General features: G+C 44.4%; 1 protein-coding gene across 1 annotated transcript in view; it reads left to right on the plus strand.

The window, feature by feature from the left end:
- The window catches only part of LOC103176723 (FYVE, RhoGEF and PH domain-containing protein 5), a 62,606-nt gene that overhangs the window by 27,301 nt on the left and 15,754 nt on the right, over positions 1-19,551 (plus strand). Inside the window, exons 6-12 of the mRNA XM_042339707.1 lie at positions 8,003-8,154; positions 8,452-8,611; positions 12,462-12,549; positions 13,280-13,330; positions 14,722-14,780; positions 15,789-15,860; positions 16,501-16,569. Coding sequence (XP_042195641.1) covers positions 8,003-8,154; positions 8,452-8,611; positions 12,462-12,549; positions 13,280-13,330; positions 14,722-14,780; positions 15,789-15,860; positions 16,501-16,569 — 651 coding nt within the window. The remainder of the gene's footprint in view (positions 1-8,002; positions 8,155-8,451; positions 8,612-12,461; positions 12,550-13,279; positions 13,331-14,721; positions 14,781-15,788; positions 15,861-16,500; positions 16,570-19,551) is intronic.

A 19,551-nucleotide genomic window follows, 5' to 3' on the forward strand; every position in this document is an offset into this window, starting at 1 on the left:
TTGAGGCAGTCAATGTAGAAGTTCACATCTGCTCGCTAGACACACACACACACACACACACACACGGAGCAGCTCATAAAATAAGAAAATCTGTGTTATACACTACATACGACCCTCCTCATTAAGGACAAGTCTATTCTCAAAACAACTACCTCATCAGTGTCCTGAAGTCTGTTTTTGATACAAAACCAGATGTTCTGTCTCTAAGGCTGGGAAAGTGTAACCACCCCAAGGTCTAGCTCAGTCTGAAAACAGCTGTGAAAGGTGGGTCTCGGGGTCTGTCGTGCAAACAATCTTAACCTATTCAAGATTTGCAAAAGAAGTATTTAACGAGCAAAGCCACGAAGGAGATCAAAGAATGAGTTATTGTTTATTAGTTGCTGTTTAGTCCTGCAGTTTCCTTTGTCCTTTGGTTTCCATGATGTCATTTTTATTCCATCGCCCACAAAAATATAAGGATGAGAAGAGGGCCATTCATCGCATTCGGCCTTGCCGTACTTCGATCCACAAGCATTTTCATCTTCAACATGTTCGGGTGTTGATGCCAAGATTCATAGCCACCTTCGTGCTGCCTAAGTTGGAAGATTAGTATAGACTTCAGATCATTCCACATTCCACTACTGCTCTCTGTGTGAGATTGGCCCTGTGCATTTCCATATTCTCCCAGAAGTGTAACAGGGGAGCGTTACTTGAGACGTCTCAAAGACGTAATAAGTTGCTATTATCAAATGCAACGATTCAGGCTCCCATCACCCCAGCAGTCTCTACAATGTTCCCATGCCAGAGACACAAGCACCATCATTTCCATTCCCAGCCACAGCCATTATCAAAGGATCAGGAAAGTCTACTTTGAGTGTTACAGCAATCAAAAGCATCTTTTGCAATTTGGGTAAATGACACCAACAATGTGTGAGTATCGAGACGGAGGAGTCCTTGTTGGAGTCCTGTAGCTCAGTGGTTAGAGCACTCGCCTCGCAAGCGAGAGGACCTGGGTTCGATTTCCAGGCAGGACGATACTTTAGGCAAGTTTCCTTACTCCACACACCTCTGGTTACTCAGCGCTAAGTAGGATTCCGGTTGTTCGCCAATTGGCAAATCGCTTTTCCGGGTGTAATAATCTCTTCAAAAAAAAAAATTCTTTTTTAAAAAGTAGTAATTTTTTTTGGGGGGACGCTGCTGTGCTGCCTTTCACCGGGAAAATATAGAGTCACTTCACTTTATGGTATATTCCAGCGAAGCGCTTCGAGACGTCTCAAAGACGTGATCAGGCGCTATATCAAATGCAGCGATTAATATTAAGACCAGGACAGGGTGATTCTTGCAGTTTTAAGCATTCGTTTCAAGGTCTTCAAAGATATGTGTCCTTTGTATAGTGAAGCCCAACCCACTTCCCAATCAGAATGTATTTGATGGTGGCAAACATTTTGAAAGATCGAAGGCTATTAGAACTAGAGTCTCAGGGTTCATACTGTTCAGACTGCAGATCCCTGACTGTCCAACGCCTTGGGACGTGCTCCCGACGTGAAAGGCGCCATGTGAATATAATTTTGTGTTGTATACTGCCTCCTAATGTAGATGGATTTGGATTGACTGTGTCTTGGTGAGATTGAGATTCAAGACCAAAGTCAAAAAGACAGGAGGTTAGGCTGACATTTTTATTCCTTGGTCGATTAACAGAACTGGAGTATTTCTGGGCTAATGAGGGGAGCACATTGCTGCGTTCATCTGGGTTCCTCTTGAGACGAACGTACTCACAAGAACATTGCCACGGGTTTAAGCAGTTTTTTGTTTGTTTGTTTTTGCTTTTCGGCAAGTTCAAAGTGCCCGAGATGTAAGTGTTGAAACAGGTTGGCTGATTTACAAATAACTGTGGCTTTGTTTTTAATAACTTCACATTTCTCCTGCGGTTGGATCTAAAATAGCTACACCGATTCATCAATGTCACTGAGCATTCAAACATGGTGCAGCCTTACGTAGCTGCAATATGTTTGCAATTGATGATTCATTCTATGCGGCTGTTGGAAGCATGTGTGTACATATATTAAATATCATCAATTTGAAGTCACTGTTTCCATTATGGTGCTGCAACGCTCCCACTCCCTTCCATTTGCGTAGTCTCTATTCTCGTTTCACTACGCATGAACGTTCATGAATTGACGGTCTTGCTTTTCTCCTTGATGTTTGTTTGATCACATTATCTCAATTTGATGATTTTGTGCCCTTCAGGATAAAGGATGGCCAGGCTAGGGAATGAAACACTTTCCTTTTTCAGACACCTCGTGTCAGTATTTAGCACTCGCCAGTCAAATGCAGTATAGCACCAAAGAGATGTAGTTTGTAGACTGACCCCCATAACTGCTCTCACCCAGACGCAATTTATTTGAGACACAATAATCAGCAAAACTGCCAATTTCGTGCTCAGTTTGGGCGAGTTTTTACGCTCAATAGAATGCAACAACAATAATAATCCTTGCATTTGATAAAGCGCCTTATCACGTCTTCGAGACGTCTCAAAGGGCTTCACAGAATATACTGTAGAGTGTGTATTTTGCACACGGAAACCTTACAGACCGGCTGACTTTCGTTACGTCACTTTGGGTTGGATTTGAAGTGACATAAACTGGAACTTAATTCAGGAGAAAGTTAATTATCAATTGGAGAAAGTACAATTGTTATTCAAGTCTTGGGTATCTGCTACACAGAATATACTAAGCGAATATATCAAGTGAATTGACTATATTTTGTGAGCAAAACGTGGCAGCCAATTACGCACAGCAGCGTCCCCACACACTGTCGTAGATCAAGTGACCAATTTACTATTATTATTTTTTTTGAAGGGATTATTATTACCCCCGGAAAAGCGATCCACCAATCCACCAACAACCGGGTTCCTACTTACTGCTGGGTAAACAGAGGCGTGCGTGTAGAGTAAGCAAACTTGCCCAACTTTTCGCTCTGCCCCGGAATAAGAGATAAGAGAATAGCATGGAATTTAGACCCTCTACTACAACTTAATCCCTCCGCCCCCCCCCCCCCACCACCACCCACCACCAATTGGATTGATTCAGTGTCGCACCATATTTTTCTTAACTTGATGCAATGTAAAATAAGGATCAAGAGGCTGAGATTGTGCTGGTCAGTCAATTTACCAGGCAGCATAATTTCACCTCTCTGGACAATAAATCTGCTGGGATATAAATTCCAGTGTGTCAGTATTTCTCACAGCAGAATGATAAATTCTGAGAAGATTTTCCCTGTTGCATATTTAGTTTGCTCACTGTTCGCCCCCCAGGGACACAGCAAGAACATGCATTGCATATGCAAGCCATACGGTCATCCATTGCCACATAAACACCCCATCAATCTTAAAATGTATTTATTTTATTTATGGATGCATTTACTGTGGGTACACAAAGCGTTACGTACCGAATTGCCTGTTGATTTTGTAGTGGGCCTGACAAATATTAAATTAAACTTAATGCTGGACTGTGAAATTAATCCTTGCCCGTCTGATATTTGTGAGGAGTTGGGATGAACCCTCACTTCGAGGAATGATATGGATTTGTTTTGGCCTCAATCTGCTTCGCGTTGTAATACCTCGCCTGTCCATGAACGTTCATGAATTGACGGTCTCGCTTTTCTCCTGGATAAAATGGGGATGTTGTTCAGGTGGTAGGGTTGTTGGGACCATTATTCTATTTATTTATCTAATCGTGCTCTTAAATTGGCCTGGAATGCTGAAACCGAGCAAGCGAAAATCAGCAAGTGATAAAACAATTCACTAAAGCTAACAATCCCTCGCCTCAATTAATAATAATCATCCTTGCATTTGATACAGAGCCTCATCACGTCTTCGAGATGTCTCAAAGCGTTTTACAGGATACACTGTAAAGCGAACTGACTGTGGATTGTGTGAATTTTACGGGCGAAATGCGGCACAGCGGCGTCCCACAAACAGCCGTGGATTGAGTGACCGAATTATTATTTATTTGTTTGTTTGTTTGTTTCTCGTAGGATTATGAACACAGCGTTCATTTTCCCCCCCACCCAAAAAAAAATAAGGCTTTTAAAAATTCTGATCTCATCTGACGCACAGCCCCCTAAAAAGATAGTGGCAGCGTTCTCTGTGAAGACTGTCACATTAATCCCGGCGCTTTTAATTAAGTGTGTGACATTTCCTGGTTTTGAACAAGTCGGAGGAAGTGCTCAGTGGGCGGAATGGATGGACTGGCCATTAACCATTTAGCCTCTGCGCTTCGTATCCTGCTCTCTATTACATTACCTGGGGCTTCAGACCTGGGTCTGCGCATTAGGTCATACTTTCCAGTGAAGGACTTGATCACACTCATCTTCCGCAGTCTGTCAAAAAGTGGCCAGACTCTGCCTTTTCCTGTCACTGGGAGTCTAACCCTGCATTCACTTCACTTACTGACTCGCCCTCTCCTCACCCACTCCTATTGTTTAATGTTTGCCTTGCGATTTTTCCAACTGGCTCCACGCTCACGTTTCCCCTCCCTCCCCTCCACGCCCCTCTCCCGACCCCCCGCACTTTACTTCTCTCTCTCTTGTCTGAGGTCATGCCTGGGTGGGGTTTGTTTCACATGTTGGCCCGGTACCTCTCGCCCTCTTGGAAGCCATTCTTCGAGTGTGAGTCCAGATAACGAGCGTCGTCAAGCTGATTAACCGTGGGTGTGGTGTGGTGGGTGGGTGGGTGGGTGGGGGGGGCGGTGGAGGGAAGTGAGTAGGAGCCTCGTAGCTGAACACAAAAGGGTGTCCTCATCAAACATGGACAAGCGTGGGCTTTAGAGCAGGAATCCCTGGCTAGGGATCAGGAGTTGGACCCTGAGCTAATTTCTTTTCCTTTCCTGACTCGGAGTCAAATATCTCTGCCTAATAATAATAATAAGGATAATAATAATTCTTGCATTTGATACAGCGCCTTATCACATCTTCGGAACGTCTCAAAGCGCTTCACAGAATATGCTGTAAAGTGAAACTTGCCCAACCTTTCGCCCGGCCCCGGGAATCAAACCCAGGTCCTCTCGCTTGTGAGGCGAGTGCTCCAACCACTGAGCTGCAGGTCTCCTCCCGCCCCTGAGTTGTTGCTGTCTATCTGAGATCAGCGAACACACGTCAGGTCCTTGTACATTTGTTTGTAGGCTCATCGAAGTGAGAGATGCCCAGGCTTGTGTCAGGAAATATTTTTCTTCCTGCAGTAAGTGCCAATGTCAAACCCATTCAGGTGTAGGTTAACGCAATAAAGTGACGGATTCTTTCTGCACAGTCACAGCTCATTACGGTATCATCACCCGAGATCCATTCAAACTTTCAAGACTGAGGTGCACAGATATGTGTCAGGTCAGGGTTTCAAGGGATACGGGGCAAGGGCGGGTAATTGGAGTTGAAGTACAGATCAGCCATGATCTTGAAGAATGGCGGAACAGGCTCGAGAGGCTGAATGGCCTCCTCCTGCTCCTATGTTTCTATGTTCTTTACTGGGTCAATGATGCTGAATTAGTTGTGCGCATGTTCTTACCGCACTGCTCTGATAATGTGGCTCATTTCCAACTAGAGAACCCCTACTGTTCCGACGGGACATTTGCATTCCCATTTCACGCTTTCCTTTGGTCTTTGTGAACGCGATGGCTGATTTAGCCTTCGGTGATATCAACCCGCGACCGGCTCCCAAAGAGTGATTACAGCACTCTCCTGTGTGAAGGGCACGATGTATATGCAAGTTGTTGTTGTTGTTGTTGTATTTTCACAATGGCAGTCTGCCCGAAGGTCAGAGCATCTGCTTAAGCTCCGCACGACAGGACAGTTGCCGTTGTATTCAAATTCAAATGCAGATTTGTATTCAAATTCAAACTTCTGTTTCCCATCACCACAGACACGGAAAGCTTTCTATTGCATTTTGTGGCGAGGAATACTATGAAGTACATATTGGATTAATCTGTGTGATTGGTACTATTTCGCCCACAAAACAGTCACTGCACTTTACAGTATATCCTTTGGCACATCCTCCCTACACGCTATACCAAATGGAAGGATTATTATTGTAGTATCTCTTGTCATTCCACTCTGATTTCTCCCAAGCTACGTATGCAACACAGAGCTACAGACCTTTCCCCCCTCACTGCGTCCTCATCGTGTGGAAACGAAAGCGATTGCCCCATCTCATCCGCTCATTCTTTCTCTGAACCTCAACAGTATGGATTTCCTTACCTCCCTCAGTCCTCCCCGCCTACAATCTACAAGCTTTTAAACCTGAACTTGGCATCACCTAAGCAATAAATCTTGATTTATATTTTCTCTTCCACTCCGCTGTCCTGCACTGTGGCCTTTGATGATTCATCTCGTTTTCTCCAAATAGAGAATCAATCCCAGTGCAGATTGATCGGGCGAAATTCTGCTTTGTCTGTTCTTTGTAAAAGTTTTACGTGCAATAAATATGAAACACCGTCAGACCACCGGTCCTCAACAGTGTGGGTTTCCCAGCACAAACCTGCCCTTAATTTGCCACCAAATTGGCCGGGAGGCCAACAGTATGGCAGCTATGGAAAATCGAGTCAAGGCATGTAATTATTGTCGCGGGAAGTAGAAACAGCTTTGCTCTGCATCAAACAGTTTTGGTCTGACCCCGTTGCTGGTTGGTGATTGTCTGAAATGGGAAAGTGTGCACAATTAAAAATTGACAGACCTCATCGCGATGAGCACAAAAAACAAACAGTAAAGTTGTCCTCTATGGCTTCCCCCACCACCCTAACACCTCAAACTTTGATAAGGCGCTGTACCAAACACGAGGGTTGTTGTTATACTTATTCTCTATTTTTTTAGAAGGGACAAATATTGAGTTTGTAATGTAATACTATCTTGCATTCCTACAATACCTTTCACATAAAAATAAGTGTCTTGAAGCGCTTTACAAAATGGAATGGATTTGCAATCACCACAAGAATATGATTACTTTTACACCGACTGTCTCAATGAAAAGATTTACTGTAAAGCGCAGTAACTGCGCAATTCTGTAGTCAAGCCAAGTGAATGCGGTGGTGTGGGCGAAGGTGACGGCTAATCTACAAGCCAGTAACGTTCCGTAAACAATGAACGAAAGCAAAATTGAAGAAAGGAAACCCAACAAAAAGAAAAAAAAAACGAGTAAAGACGGGGGGGGGAGAATCAAATGAGAGGCAAAGTTGCGGAGCTCGGGCCAGAGGTATCAGCTAACCACGCACATGTGGAGAGAGTACAAAGGGCATAGATTGGGGGCAGAGATCTGCTGCAATGCGGGAGTACGGTAAATGAAAGGCCTGTGCAACTGTGAATGGCTATAATTCTGCTTCATATTAACTCATGTCTCCCAATGTGCAGAAATCTGCTCGGCAGATGTTACGCAAAGTCAAGAGATGTTTCCCCGTCTGTGAAAGGGTTTTTGCTGAATTCCTAGAGTATAGATGTCGATGCTGGGGAGAAGGGTGGGGTTCAACGCACTCCCTCTATCCCTCCGCCTTGCCCCCTTCCTTCCCCATCTTCAGATCCCACCTCCCCACGAAGACCTTCCTCTTCGACCGTGCCTATGGCCACCTGCGCCCCCCGCCGCCACTTCCCCCGGTTTAGCATTGCACTTCGCCACAATGCGCTGACCTGGGACCCTGCCCTGCGCGTGGGGCGCAATTATAAATGCAAGTTGTTGTTGTTGTCGGTGGTGGTGGCTGAGAGATAGTGGGAAACAATCCGAGCAGAACAACCCGCAGCCTGGACATAGGCAATCCTCAGCCCATGTCCTTCAAACTACCTGCCCTGTCCCTCCAAGTAAGACCCTTAAAAAATGCCCAGCGCAACACATGGGGATCGTATCACACAGCAGATCTGTCTACATCCGCTATCTAAATGTGTCCCTTGATACCCTGACCTAACCAATATCTATCCTTAAAGGAACATGTCTCCTACCTACTGTACGTTTCGGCCGCGATCAGAAACACTAATCGTTTGCTTCCTCCAGGACTTTCGTGAGATGGTGGCGAGGGCGAGTGGTGAAGATGGGACTCCAGTGGTGGACGAGGAGAATCTGACTCAGATCCTGTGTGAGATGCCTGAGCTATGCCAATTCCACCAGGAAATGTTGAAGGAACTGGAGGAAAGAGTTGCACAATGGTACGTCATTCACAGAGTAACCCACTCCGCCTTATCCCCATTAGAGCATCAATGGAGACAAAATTGACTCGCCCACACAAGATACACAGTCAATTCACTGTACAGCGTATCCTGTGAAGCGCTTTGAGACGTCTCAGCGACGTGATCAGGCGCGATATCAAATGCAAGGATTACTATTATTATTTATTTTTAAATTGCAGCCTTAATTGAGAAGCCGGGTTTCTGTAAATTTGTTCGGACATTCGCAACATTCACTTCAATTCACTCATTCCCTCGCTTGTTGCTTTTGATCATCAGGGAAGAGGAAGACCGCAAGATTGCGGACATCATACTGTCGAAGGAGCCGGGGTTGAACTTGTACCGGAGGTTTATCACTAAGTTCGAGAGGAACATGAGTCTCCTGGATGAATGCTGCCAGGCGTCTTCACGGTTCTCCGCGGTGGTGAGAGAGTTTGAGGTAAATCGGTGCGGAATTTGCCCAATCGCGCACCGAAGTGTCCCACGAGCAGCCGTGGGTTGAGTGACCAAATTATTTTTATTATTATTACGCCCGCAAAAGCAATCCGCTAATCGACTGACAACTGGGTTCCTACTCACTGCTGGGTATACAGAGGCGTTTGTGTGTGTGTGTATGTGTGTGTGTGTGTATGGAGTAAGGAAACCTGCCTGAGGTTTCATCCCGTCCGGGAATCGAACTCGGGTCCTCTCGCTTACGAGGCGAGAGCACTCTAACCACCGCACTACGGCACTCCATATTGTACACTGAATAGGAAGTGATTGCAGTCAGGAGCCTCGCGAATATATAGCAAGCAACGACTGCTGTTGCCATCAGTTAGAAAGGAGCTGTGGGCACACAATTACCTTTAGTGATTGCCTCGCTGTAGGGAAGCTACTGCTAAGCAATCTGAAGAAACGATTATTGTGCGGGGATTTTGTTTCAGGTTCTCCTTTGCAGGGGAAGGAGGAATAATAAATCTGTTTGAGAGGAAAAAACAATGTCTGAAATAGTCCCAGAGGGGAGTAAAGACAGCACAGTGAAGAAAGATGTTACTGTCTCAAAGAGGCAGGAGGAACCTGCGTTCTTTTTGTCATCGGAATTGATTGCCTCCGGGCCACGCATGCTGGAACTCCCGCTCCACATCCCTTTGGCTCCAGTTGAAATTCCCACCACTGTCTCGGCTGTGCTGCCGCCCAAGATTAAGTAGAGCGGCAGCGGTTACTCTGAGCTCACACTGGAAAGAAGGTCTTTAGCAAAGTCCCCACAGTACAACTGTACCCCAACAATAGCCGTGCCTTTGGGAGAGAAGCGGAGACAACTGGAAGATAGATTTATGTGCTGTCGAGAGATCCGGGAAGCAATAGTTGCTATCATTTGGCAAAATGTCGGGGGAGAAGTTCCATCAGCTTGGGTAATAATAATCCCTGCATTTGATACAGCGCCTTACCACGTCTTCGAGACGTCTCAAAGCGCTTCACAGAATATACAGTCAAGTGAATTGACTGTACTAGGGGATAGTTCTTCAGGCACTTTGAGTACCTTCCTCAAAACCTTCTTTGCATACGCGCATAGAGTAGTAACACCACACAGCACTTAATCTATTTAATGTGGCATTTTAAAGCTTCCACAATCTGTCAAAGTGTTGAGATCTTTGAAGTCGATTTTCCTTAGTTCTTAAAAGAAACCTACGGAAACCCAGCTTGGGAATTAAAACCATATTTAAGAATTGAGGACCAGCAGGGGAAAATATTCAGCAGGAATATTTGAACTGAGACATGACGTAAAATGTGAAGTTGTCCCACTTTGTCCTTTTTAATCTCTTAAGCAGCAAAATCATCATTTCACCTCACCTTTTTATCTTTTTATTTTGGGATACATAACCCAAGTGAAGTGACCGGAAGTTTAATAATAATAATCCTTGCAGTTGATATGAACCCTGACCACGTCTTCGAGACGTCTCAAAGCGCTTCACAGAATATATTGTAAAGTGAATTGACTGTATATTTTGTGGGCGAAACGCAGCAGCCAATTGCGCACAGCAGCGTCCCCACAAACCGTCGTGGATTAAGCGACTTTTCTAGTTACAGTATACATAATCTACGGCTCACTTTTATACTCACATTTTGAATGCCAACTAAATTAACTTCTAATGTCACATTCCTTGTACCCAAAGGTGTCAGTAGTTAAACTGTGCAATCGCAACATGTGAAATTACTTGCATGGCTTTGTCTGTATTCTAAACGGACAAATTCAAATCAGACCCAGGCTAACATCTGCGTACCGTTGGATTATAGAATGGAAAGTCACTTTACAGCATTTCTCTATTACAGTATTTTGACACAGTCACAAACTGCATCAGTCTTCACCGACCGATGTGTTTTGACGTTCACTTTCTACACTGCCAGCGTTTCACTAAATTATACAGACTGCGTAATGCACAAACTAACACTGGATAGCAACAGATTACAGTAGGGACTCTTTCGAGTTTTGAAGCACTTGATTTAGTCTTGACTTTCCCTCTCATCTCGGTCACGGAACACCCAAACCAATTGGAGAGCACATCCACTGAGAATATTTTGTAGTGCCACCCAAACCATCTGTTTCAAATCTGCAACTGATGACATTCCTCCCGGACCAGAAACACACAGTGTCCTGCGGGAATGATTTATCCGAATGGCAGAGGCAATAATGCTGCCGCTTCAATATTTGTCATCGATGGATCTCCTCACCACCTTGTTCTGTAGCTGTGTGACTTAATAGGCCTTTGATTTGGTGCATAAATCTCAAAGGCTTAGTCGGCGAGGATTTTAAATGGCAGGGTGTTAAGTGTACACAGATGTGCGGTAGAAAGTCTGACAAGAACGTTGATAGGGGCTCTGTCACAGATGAGGACTGATGCCTACTTTCGTTGTCTGATTTAAAGCTTAGGGTATGGGAGAGCTGACAAAGACACCAACAAACCAAACCGTATTCTCCTCGTAACAGCCCCCGTTCCAAACTGTACGGCCTGCGATTGAAGTGGGGCTAAATTCAGAACAAACCTGCGGAAACACTACGAGGAGTAAACTTATGGAACAGGCTCCCCTAGGGAGACAGATGGTGGAAGCAGAAAATGTTGTTCGTTTCAAGAACAAATTAGATGGATTTCTGCTAGAAAATAGTATCTCGGGCATACAATACTGTACATAGTTTGGGGACACGACATGTCAAGGGACTGCCAGGATGGTGAACTAGATGGACCTTGGTCATCTTTCGCCAGCAAATTCTTGCCTTGTGCCCACTCTACCAAGCGCGATGAAATGCCAGATTCTCAATGGGACGTCGTGTGGAAATGGATTGTTGTAATGAGGAATCGTAAAGATGGCTACAATACGTACCATTTAATTTCCCGCTTTCCAATTAGCTGCACAGGCTGTTTATACCGGCTTAAGCACTGGGAAACATCACAGTGTTTTTAAATTGAGGAATCTTTATGAAACCCCAAAGCCTCTGCTGCTTGAATAGTGGCAGAAAGGTTTAATCAGATCCGAAGATTAATTTGGTAATTAAGAAATCAAATTAAATGAGTGGGACCATAATAAGGCTGGCCACATTTGCTGGTGGCTTCAGACAGGCAAAAGTTGAATCCAGATGATGTTAAATTAGATTTTATTCCTTATCCCAATCGGCGAGCGATTTAGTGGTTGCTCATAATCTGTCTAAAAGTGGCTCGTTTTCAATTTGTTACTCTATTTTTTTCTTGATGCTCGATTAGCCCCTTATCCACCATTGCATGATGAAGTCATCATGTACAAGTGGAATGAACCGCAAGCACAAGGTAAATAGGCAGAGATAGGGGTGTTTCAGCTAACAAAAGGGGGTTCATAATCACAAGATCTCTGACCTATCCATAACATGGCCTTCCTCTCCCAAGAGTGGGACGAGCAATAAATGGGTTAATGGACCTTCTTCATCCAAATCTCTCTTGTGATACAATTTAGATTTATTCAATGTCTTTCACACTGCAGTGTTTCACAAATCACAATGGAAATGAGGGTTGAAGAAGATTCTTTGATCTTTTATCCTTCTAGAATCCTAAGAACACCATATTTGCAATATACGAGAATGCAAAATTATTTTGTTTTGCCCACAAAATACACAGGCACTCCACTTTACAGTATGTTCTGTGTAGTGCTTTGAGACGTCTCAACGACTTGATAAGGTGCTTATTGGTGTTGGATTTGTTTGACTCTGTCTACAGTCATTTTAAATTGTTCACTCTGCTCTAATGTGAGAATGTCTCTTTTTTCCTTTCATGACGCGAGTGTAGCTGAATCCCAAATCTAAGAACTTGAAGCTGAAGCATTATCTGTTGAAAGTGGTTCAGAGAGTTCCTCAGTACTGCCTTTACCTTACAGGTGAGTGACAAGTTGGCTTTATCCCTGGAGACCCTCGAGCTCTCTCTGCCTTTTGCTTTGTACCACAAGCGAGTGACATCTTATTGAGTTCAACATCTGAATACGCTTTTCACACTATATTGGCTAATTTGCTAAAGGCATCTCACAGTCTGACATTGAAATATATAGCCCCGAAAGATTGCAGTTTTGATCCATTGCTGGCGATCCATAACTTGGCTGATCTCAGCTGGCTCCTGAAGTATGGGCAGGTTTGTATTGCCCTAATGGGCATGATCCTACAATAAAACCCTGCCCATCTTTCAGTACTAAAGGGGATTGGATTGGCTTTCTCCAGTAACGGTGAGTTGGAGACTGGGCTTAGCCACGTTGTTAGACAGAGTAGGAAGAGCTTTACACGGCATCTAAACTGTATAGTATTTGAGCTGGGAGTGCTTGATTGAGGGCGGCGTTGAGGGAACTTTCTTCTGCAACAAAACTGTTATTATATCAGACCTGCGATGACTTGGAGTTCATGCTAAATCCCCCGCAGCGCTAACATGGAAAGTAAGCACAATAAGATAGCTGCCAGCAATGTATGCAGCGTTGCACAAAGCATTAGTCTGAGGTTCAACCTGGTGCTAGTTTGATAATGAGCATCACTGTGAGACACGAATGTGTGATGTGTGGTGTCCTCTGCTGGGAGAAGGCCACGTTTTGTCATTTAAAGTCGACGTTTAATGTTTTTTTGCAGATTACTTGAATAATTTATCTCCAGACTCGACGGAATACGAGGACACCCAAGGTAATTCTAACGTGGAATTGGGGGCAGTCACCGAATACTAAATTTGTCCACGGATTTGAAAATCAACCATGTAACTTTACAGCACAGAAGAAAGCCAAATCTGGCTCTTTGAAAAGGCAATTCCAATTCCCATCAATCCCGTTTGTAGATTTACATAGATTTATATACCGGGCAGGGAGAAACCTTAGGCAAGTTTCCTTACTCCACACACCCGCCTCTATTTACCCAGCAGTAAGTAGGAACCTGGTTGTTAGTCGATTGGCGGATCGCTTTTCCGGGGTATTAATCCCTTAAAAAAATAAAAATTATTCGGTCACTCAATCCACGACTGTTTGTTGGACACCGCTGGGCGCAATTGGCTGCCAGGTTTCGTCCACGGTCAATTCACTCTACGGTATATTCTGTGAAGCGCTTTGAGACGTCTCGAAGATGTGATGGGGCGCAATACCGAACGCAATGATGATGATTATTATTAGTTAGATAGATTTATATAGAGTGTACAGCATGGAAAAGGCCATTCAACCCAACTAGTCTGTGCTGTGTTTATACTCTACCCAAGTCTCCTCCCAATCTTTACCCTCTCCCATACCTTTCTGTTCCCTTCTCTCTCATGTGTATAACCTACCTTTTCCCCATTCCCCTTTAAATGACTCCCTTTGTAGAAATCTGCAGTGGAAGACTTTTTTGAGCTCGAATTTGACTATGTGAACTCGAGCCTGTTCACCGCGCAGACTATTACTATTACTGCAAGGAGATTATAATTATAATACGTTTGAGACATCATTACAGAATGAGTAAGGAGCATTAACTTTTTTACTCAAATATCCTTTTGGGTGTGAGTGGTTTCATTTACTTTCATTCCACATCTGCTTTGTTGCGTAATGAATTGATGATAAATATTCAAAATCAAAAGTTTTTTTTTACACACTTGTCTGTGTGTAGAAGCCGTTATAATATACTCTCGACAGTTAATTTCCTGCGAATCTGGCAGTAGATTAGTTCTAGATAAACATGCAGTTATTGCATCAAAATAGTTGATGCTCTTGAGCGATAATCTCCATGTTTCAGACCCACAGTAGATAGGTCCTGTCCGTATCCTGTCTGTTAAAAAAAAGGTAATTAAAAGTAATAATAATAATAATTTGGTCACTCAATCCACGACTGTTTGTGGGGCGCTGCTTTTTGTTGGATAAAAATCTAAGACTCTCCTGAAAGAGTGGCAGAAACCCTGTCTATAAGGCTATAAGGCCTTGTTACAGGAAGCCAAGATTGATATGTGTGGGTTTACTGGAACTTTGTCTCAGATCAGCAGCTTAGCTCAAGCTGTTCGGTGGAATGAAGCTGTTTGTTAACTGTGCTGTTTCTCCTCTTGTTTCCATTTCCTGCATCAGCTGCTTTGGTTATTGTTGGTGGAGTTGCTGACCATGTCAATGTTAGCGTGAAGCAAGGGGTGAGTCTCACTGCATCCTGTTATGCATTTTCGGGTCTTGCTGTGAATGTAGAAGGTAGCTTTCCAGCAGTAAACACCGTCAGGGCAAGATTGTTGGCTTGCAGGGGCCTCTTGTCTTGCCCTTCAATTGTCCGCATTCGCCCACAAAATGTCCAGTCACTACCCTTTTACAGTGTATTCTGTGAAGAGCTTTGAGACGTCTCAGCGATGTGATGAGGCGCCTATATCACGCGCAAGGATATTATTATTTATTATCACTGCCCTCCTGCACGGCCACAGGCTGAGATTGTTTTTGTGCTAGCATTAAGCTATTCGCAGCAGTTTGCATTGAAATGGAACGACTAAGACAGTGCACATATCAGGCGTAAGCCCAACATGACACCTCAATAGACAGAAGCACTCCCAAGATGAAGTACAGTGCAGTTAGATGCAGGATAAGGCTCCCTCTATTCTGCCACATTAATGCGCCTCGGCTACAACCTTAGCCGCATATCTCTTTCTGCAGCACTGTGACATTTTCCACCACCGTCTCTGAGGAAGGCTGTGAACTGAATGCCAGATGAACCAGTTCTGTGCTGAGCCCAATTCCCATTGGGAGCTGGAGGGAGAGACTCACTTCACCTTGGATATTTATTTGGATGTTCAACAGAAAGGGAATCTCAACACATCACTAGATTGGATTTTAAATCACTCGCTACCCGGATTACCGACTTCTTTTAACTCTGGAAATTCTCTGCCCTCCCCACCTTGCTTCCTTCAAAACCCGTCTCAAGACCCTCCACTCCGACCGTGCCTTAGGTCACCCTCTACCCCCCCTCCCCTCCCTGCCCTCCACCCCTCCTGATCCCAAACCCCAGCTCAGGAGCAAGACCCTGACTGTCCAGGGCCCTGGGACATCCTCCCGACGCGAAAGGCGCTGGACAAATGTCATTTGTTGTTGTTGCCTCGCTCGTTGGGGAAGCTTTGTTGAATTTTTTTTCTCTTTTCTCCCCTTATTTGCACAATTAGGGGAACTTTCAGAAGCTTCTGCACATTCAGCACAGCGTCACAGGCCAACACGAAATTGTTCAGCCGGGAAGGGTGAGTGACGCACACTGAGCGCTCGACCATTCTTTTGATCCAGCGACTTTTGTCAAGTGCATTTGTGAGTTTCTCAGTGGGGTGAAGTCCTGGTCAAGTTGCTCACTTTGGTCTCTGCACTTCTGTAAAATCTCCCGCTTTCAATCAAGAGGTGATGGAAGAATAAAATCCTGTCTAATATTCCCAACCCTTTCGAGGCTAACCTCTACTGTTATTTTTCTCTGTCTCTGTCTCTATCGTCTCTTGCTATCGTCTCTCTCTCTCTCTCTCTAATTTTTCATCTCTTCATCTCTGTCACTCTATCAATGCACGACTGTTTGTGGGGACGCTGCTGTGCGCAATTGGCTGCCACGTTTCGCCCACAAATATACAGTCAATTCACTTTTCAGTAGATTGTGTGAAGCGCTTTGAGACGTCTCGAAGGTGTGATGAGGCGTTGTATCAAACACAAAATCTTACAGCGCAGAGGTTCTGTACGTTAACTCTAGTGTTGTTTTGAAGAGGTGTTGGAGCTGGTATTTACCAAGTGGCTTTCAGCCTATCAGACTGATTGTATTTAATCTGATAGTCTTTTCTTTCACACTGGCCCGAGTGCATTAACCTCTCGGTTTGTTTTGTGTTGCCCGTGTTTTTCCAATAGGTGTTTATCAAGGAAGGAACTCTCATGAAGGTGTCCGGAAAGGTTCACAGACCTCGCTGCTGTTTCTTGGTAATTCTTTTTACTTGAGATGCAGTTTAAAGACTTTATGTATCGTGAATTTTTCTCGGGGGAGGAGGAGATTGAAGCATTGAAATGGTTCAAAGCCTTCCACACAAAGGAGTTCTAAAATTTGACAGTTTCAAATAGGCATTTGTCATAAGTTCTACAGTTTGCAAACACGGATGACGACTGATAACTGAGGTATGTCAAGCAGATTTCCAGAAACGTCAAAGTAACTATTCTACTTCGAAGCGATATTCACACCACTCTGCATTGACATACTTCCAATTACTGCAAGTTGGAGTCTTTATTAAGAAATTCCTTTCTTTAAAATGTCTTCATTTTTAGACCCTAGTGAGTTCTTTTGGCTGTTGTTACTAAGGAGAATATAACAGTGCAATGCCCTGTGAACAACTTCGAAGAAGTTCCCTAATTAAGTAGAACGTTATACCAATAGAGAGGGGAGTTCCTCTCTCCTGGTGTCCTGGCCGAGAATCCCCCAAATAAAATTGGTCACTCGCTTCATGGCTGATTGTCGGACACTGCTGTGCGCGACTGGCTGCGGTGTTCTGCCCTCAGACTACACAACTACTCCGCTTTACAGTGTATCCTGTGAAGCGCTTTGAGACGTCTCGGCGACGTGACAAGGCGCTGTATCAAATGCAAGGGTTATTATCAATTGTTGTTTCTCTGGAATGGTGGAATCACCAGTCTTCTTCAATATACTACTTTGGGATCATTACCGTCCTCCTGAACAGGCAAACAGGCCCTTGGATTAACATCTCATCAGAAGGATGGCACCTCAAGTTTGGTCTGTGACAGGGGTTTGAATCCATAACCTTCTGACTCGGACGTAAGACTTCCCCCAACTGAAGCAAAGTGACACTTATTGACAGAATGAGGTCAGACCGTGTAATCTTGAAACCTCGATACAGCCCCGAACTGAATACAGCAAGTCTTCATCCAGAGAGTTCATTTGCAGTCCCAATTGACACAAAATCAGTAAGGTCCTGGTTAGCTGTTAATCATTATGGAGAAGGGCTTTGAGCTCATGGTACTCACTCTCGTCCACTGTTTAGCACATCAGTTCCCAGTGTTGGTACATCCTTGGGTTGGATGATCAGCAAGTTCATGGGTTCCAACCCACCCAAGGCCACTCCAGAGCCATTCAGCTTCGAAGAAGTACATTACCAACAAGTATAGAGCAATAGTGTGACCTTCAACCACCTAAATTAAGAGGGGAAGGTTTGTGTGGATATGTTACACACTTGATGATAATAATATTATCCATAATATTAACCCTTGCATTTGATATGGCGCCTTAACATGCACGTTAGGGAGCAGTGACAGGGGTGACAGCAGAAGAAGAAATGGGCCTCGGCTGTCTTTTCTCTTCTCTCTCTCTCTCTCTCTCTTCTCTCTGTCTCTCCATCTCATTGCCTGGCTCTTCCATTGTCTCTCACCCTATTTGAGTCTCTCTGTCTTCCTCCAGCAAGCGGCGACTCCTCTTTCGACCTCTCTTCCCCTCCTCTCTCCCTCACACTCTCTTGCTCCATAAAGGCTGGGACTTGATATCCGAGGCCCTGAAGTAAACAGCCCGAGCCCGGCCTCTCTCTTGTTGAACAGTCAGTTCCTGAAGGGATGTTTGGTGTTGACTTTACAGAATTGCCTGCTTCCTGCACTGAGGGCCTATTTACGAGGATGTCAGTTGGTGTGTCTGTTTAAAGCTAAGCTACCAGTCTGTAAACTCCCCCCCCCACCCCACCCCCCCAACATCCCCTGCCTACCACCCATGGAACCCCCCCCCACCACCCCGTCAACCCTTCTCTGGTGTTGGGCATTATTGTTTCAGGTTGTGGGGGCACGTAAACATACACCGAAGTGAACCTACTCTCGTTGTGACTGTGTCTCAAAGACTCTAAAACGTAGAAATAATTATGAGTCGAAATAGTTTGGTTTGGTGGTGTAGGATTCTGGATCCATCCAAATTTTCAAGACTGAGGTGGACAGATATTTGGTAGATCAGGATATCAAGAGATATGGGGCAAAGGCGGGTAATTGGAGTTGAGGTACAGATCAGCCATAATCTTATAGAATGGCGGATCAGGCTTGAGGGGCTGAATGGCCTACTCCTGTTCCTATATATATATATGTGTTCCAATCCTGTCCTGACCTATGCATTTTCAAGTGCTGCAAAATGTCTCCTTTAAGCTTATTCCCTCCCTGCCAACCCCCCCCCCCCCCCCCCACACACAAAAAAAAAGATTATTTGAAGATTTAGTGGCAGTAATTCTTCCAAACAATACTTCCACCGTGTTGTGTTGAATTGTATTGTGTAATATTCCGTATTCCCAATAGCAATATCGCCTTTTATTCACACAACATCACGCTCTGCAAAACCAACATAAAACCTGAAAGTGACTCTAAAATCAACTCAGTTCATTCTGAAGACCTGTGAGTGGGCACTTGTGAATTTTCACAACTCTTACAGACAACATCGGTGATAATATATTAAGCCTTACAATTTTTTTTTTACAGTCCCTCATCACGTCGTTGAGACGTCTCAAAGCGCTTCACAGAGGTTGCTGTAGTGACTGTGCATTGTCGCAAACGTGGCAGCCAATTTTGGGGGGTAAAATCCCAGAGTCCACTTGATGCACAGCACAACCGAAGGAAAACTCTTTTGCAGTATAAAAACATAAGAACTTCCCAGGCAAAAGAAAACCAAGGTCCATCTAGTTTGCCTTTCACCATCCTGGCAGTCGCTTGTCATGTCCCAAACTATATACTGTATCCCCGAGATATTATTTTCCAGCTTAGGTATATAAATTGAATTTTTTTTCTCTCTCTCTCTCTCAAAATGACAATCGTTTGAAGATGAGCCATTCCACCTAATGTGAATGAAGTGACCTCACTACAATAATGTGCACAGGAGACCGAATGCCGTGTATATCTATCCCACGCCACAGAAATCAAATCTCCGGAGTTTTT

This window comes from Callorhinchus milii, unplaced genomic scaffold (genome assembly GCF_018977255.1).
Source record: "Callorhinchus milii isolate IMCB2004 unplaced genomic scaffold, IMCB_Cmil_1.0 Scaffold12, whole genome shotgun sequence".
In the NCBI taxonomy this organism is placed as follows: Eukaryota; Metazoa; Chordata; class Chondrichthyes; order Chimaeriformes; family Callorhinchidae; genus Callorhinchus; species Callorhinchus milii.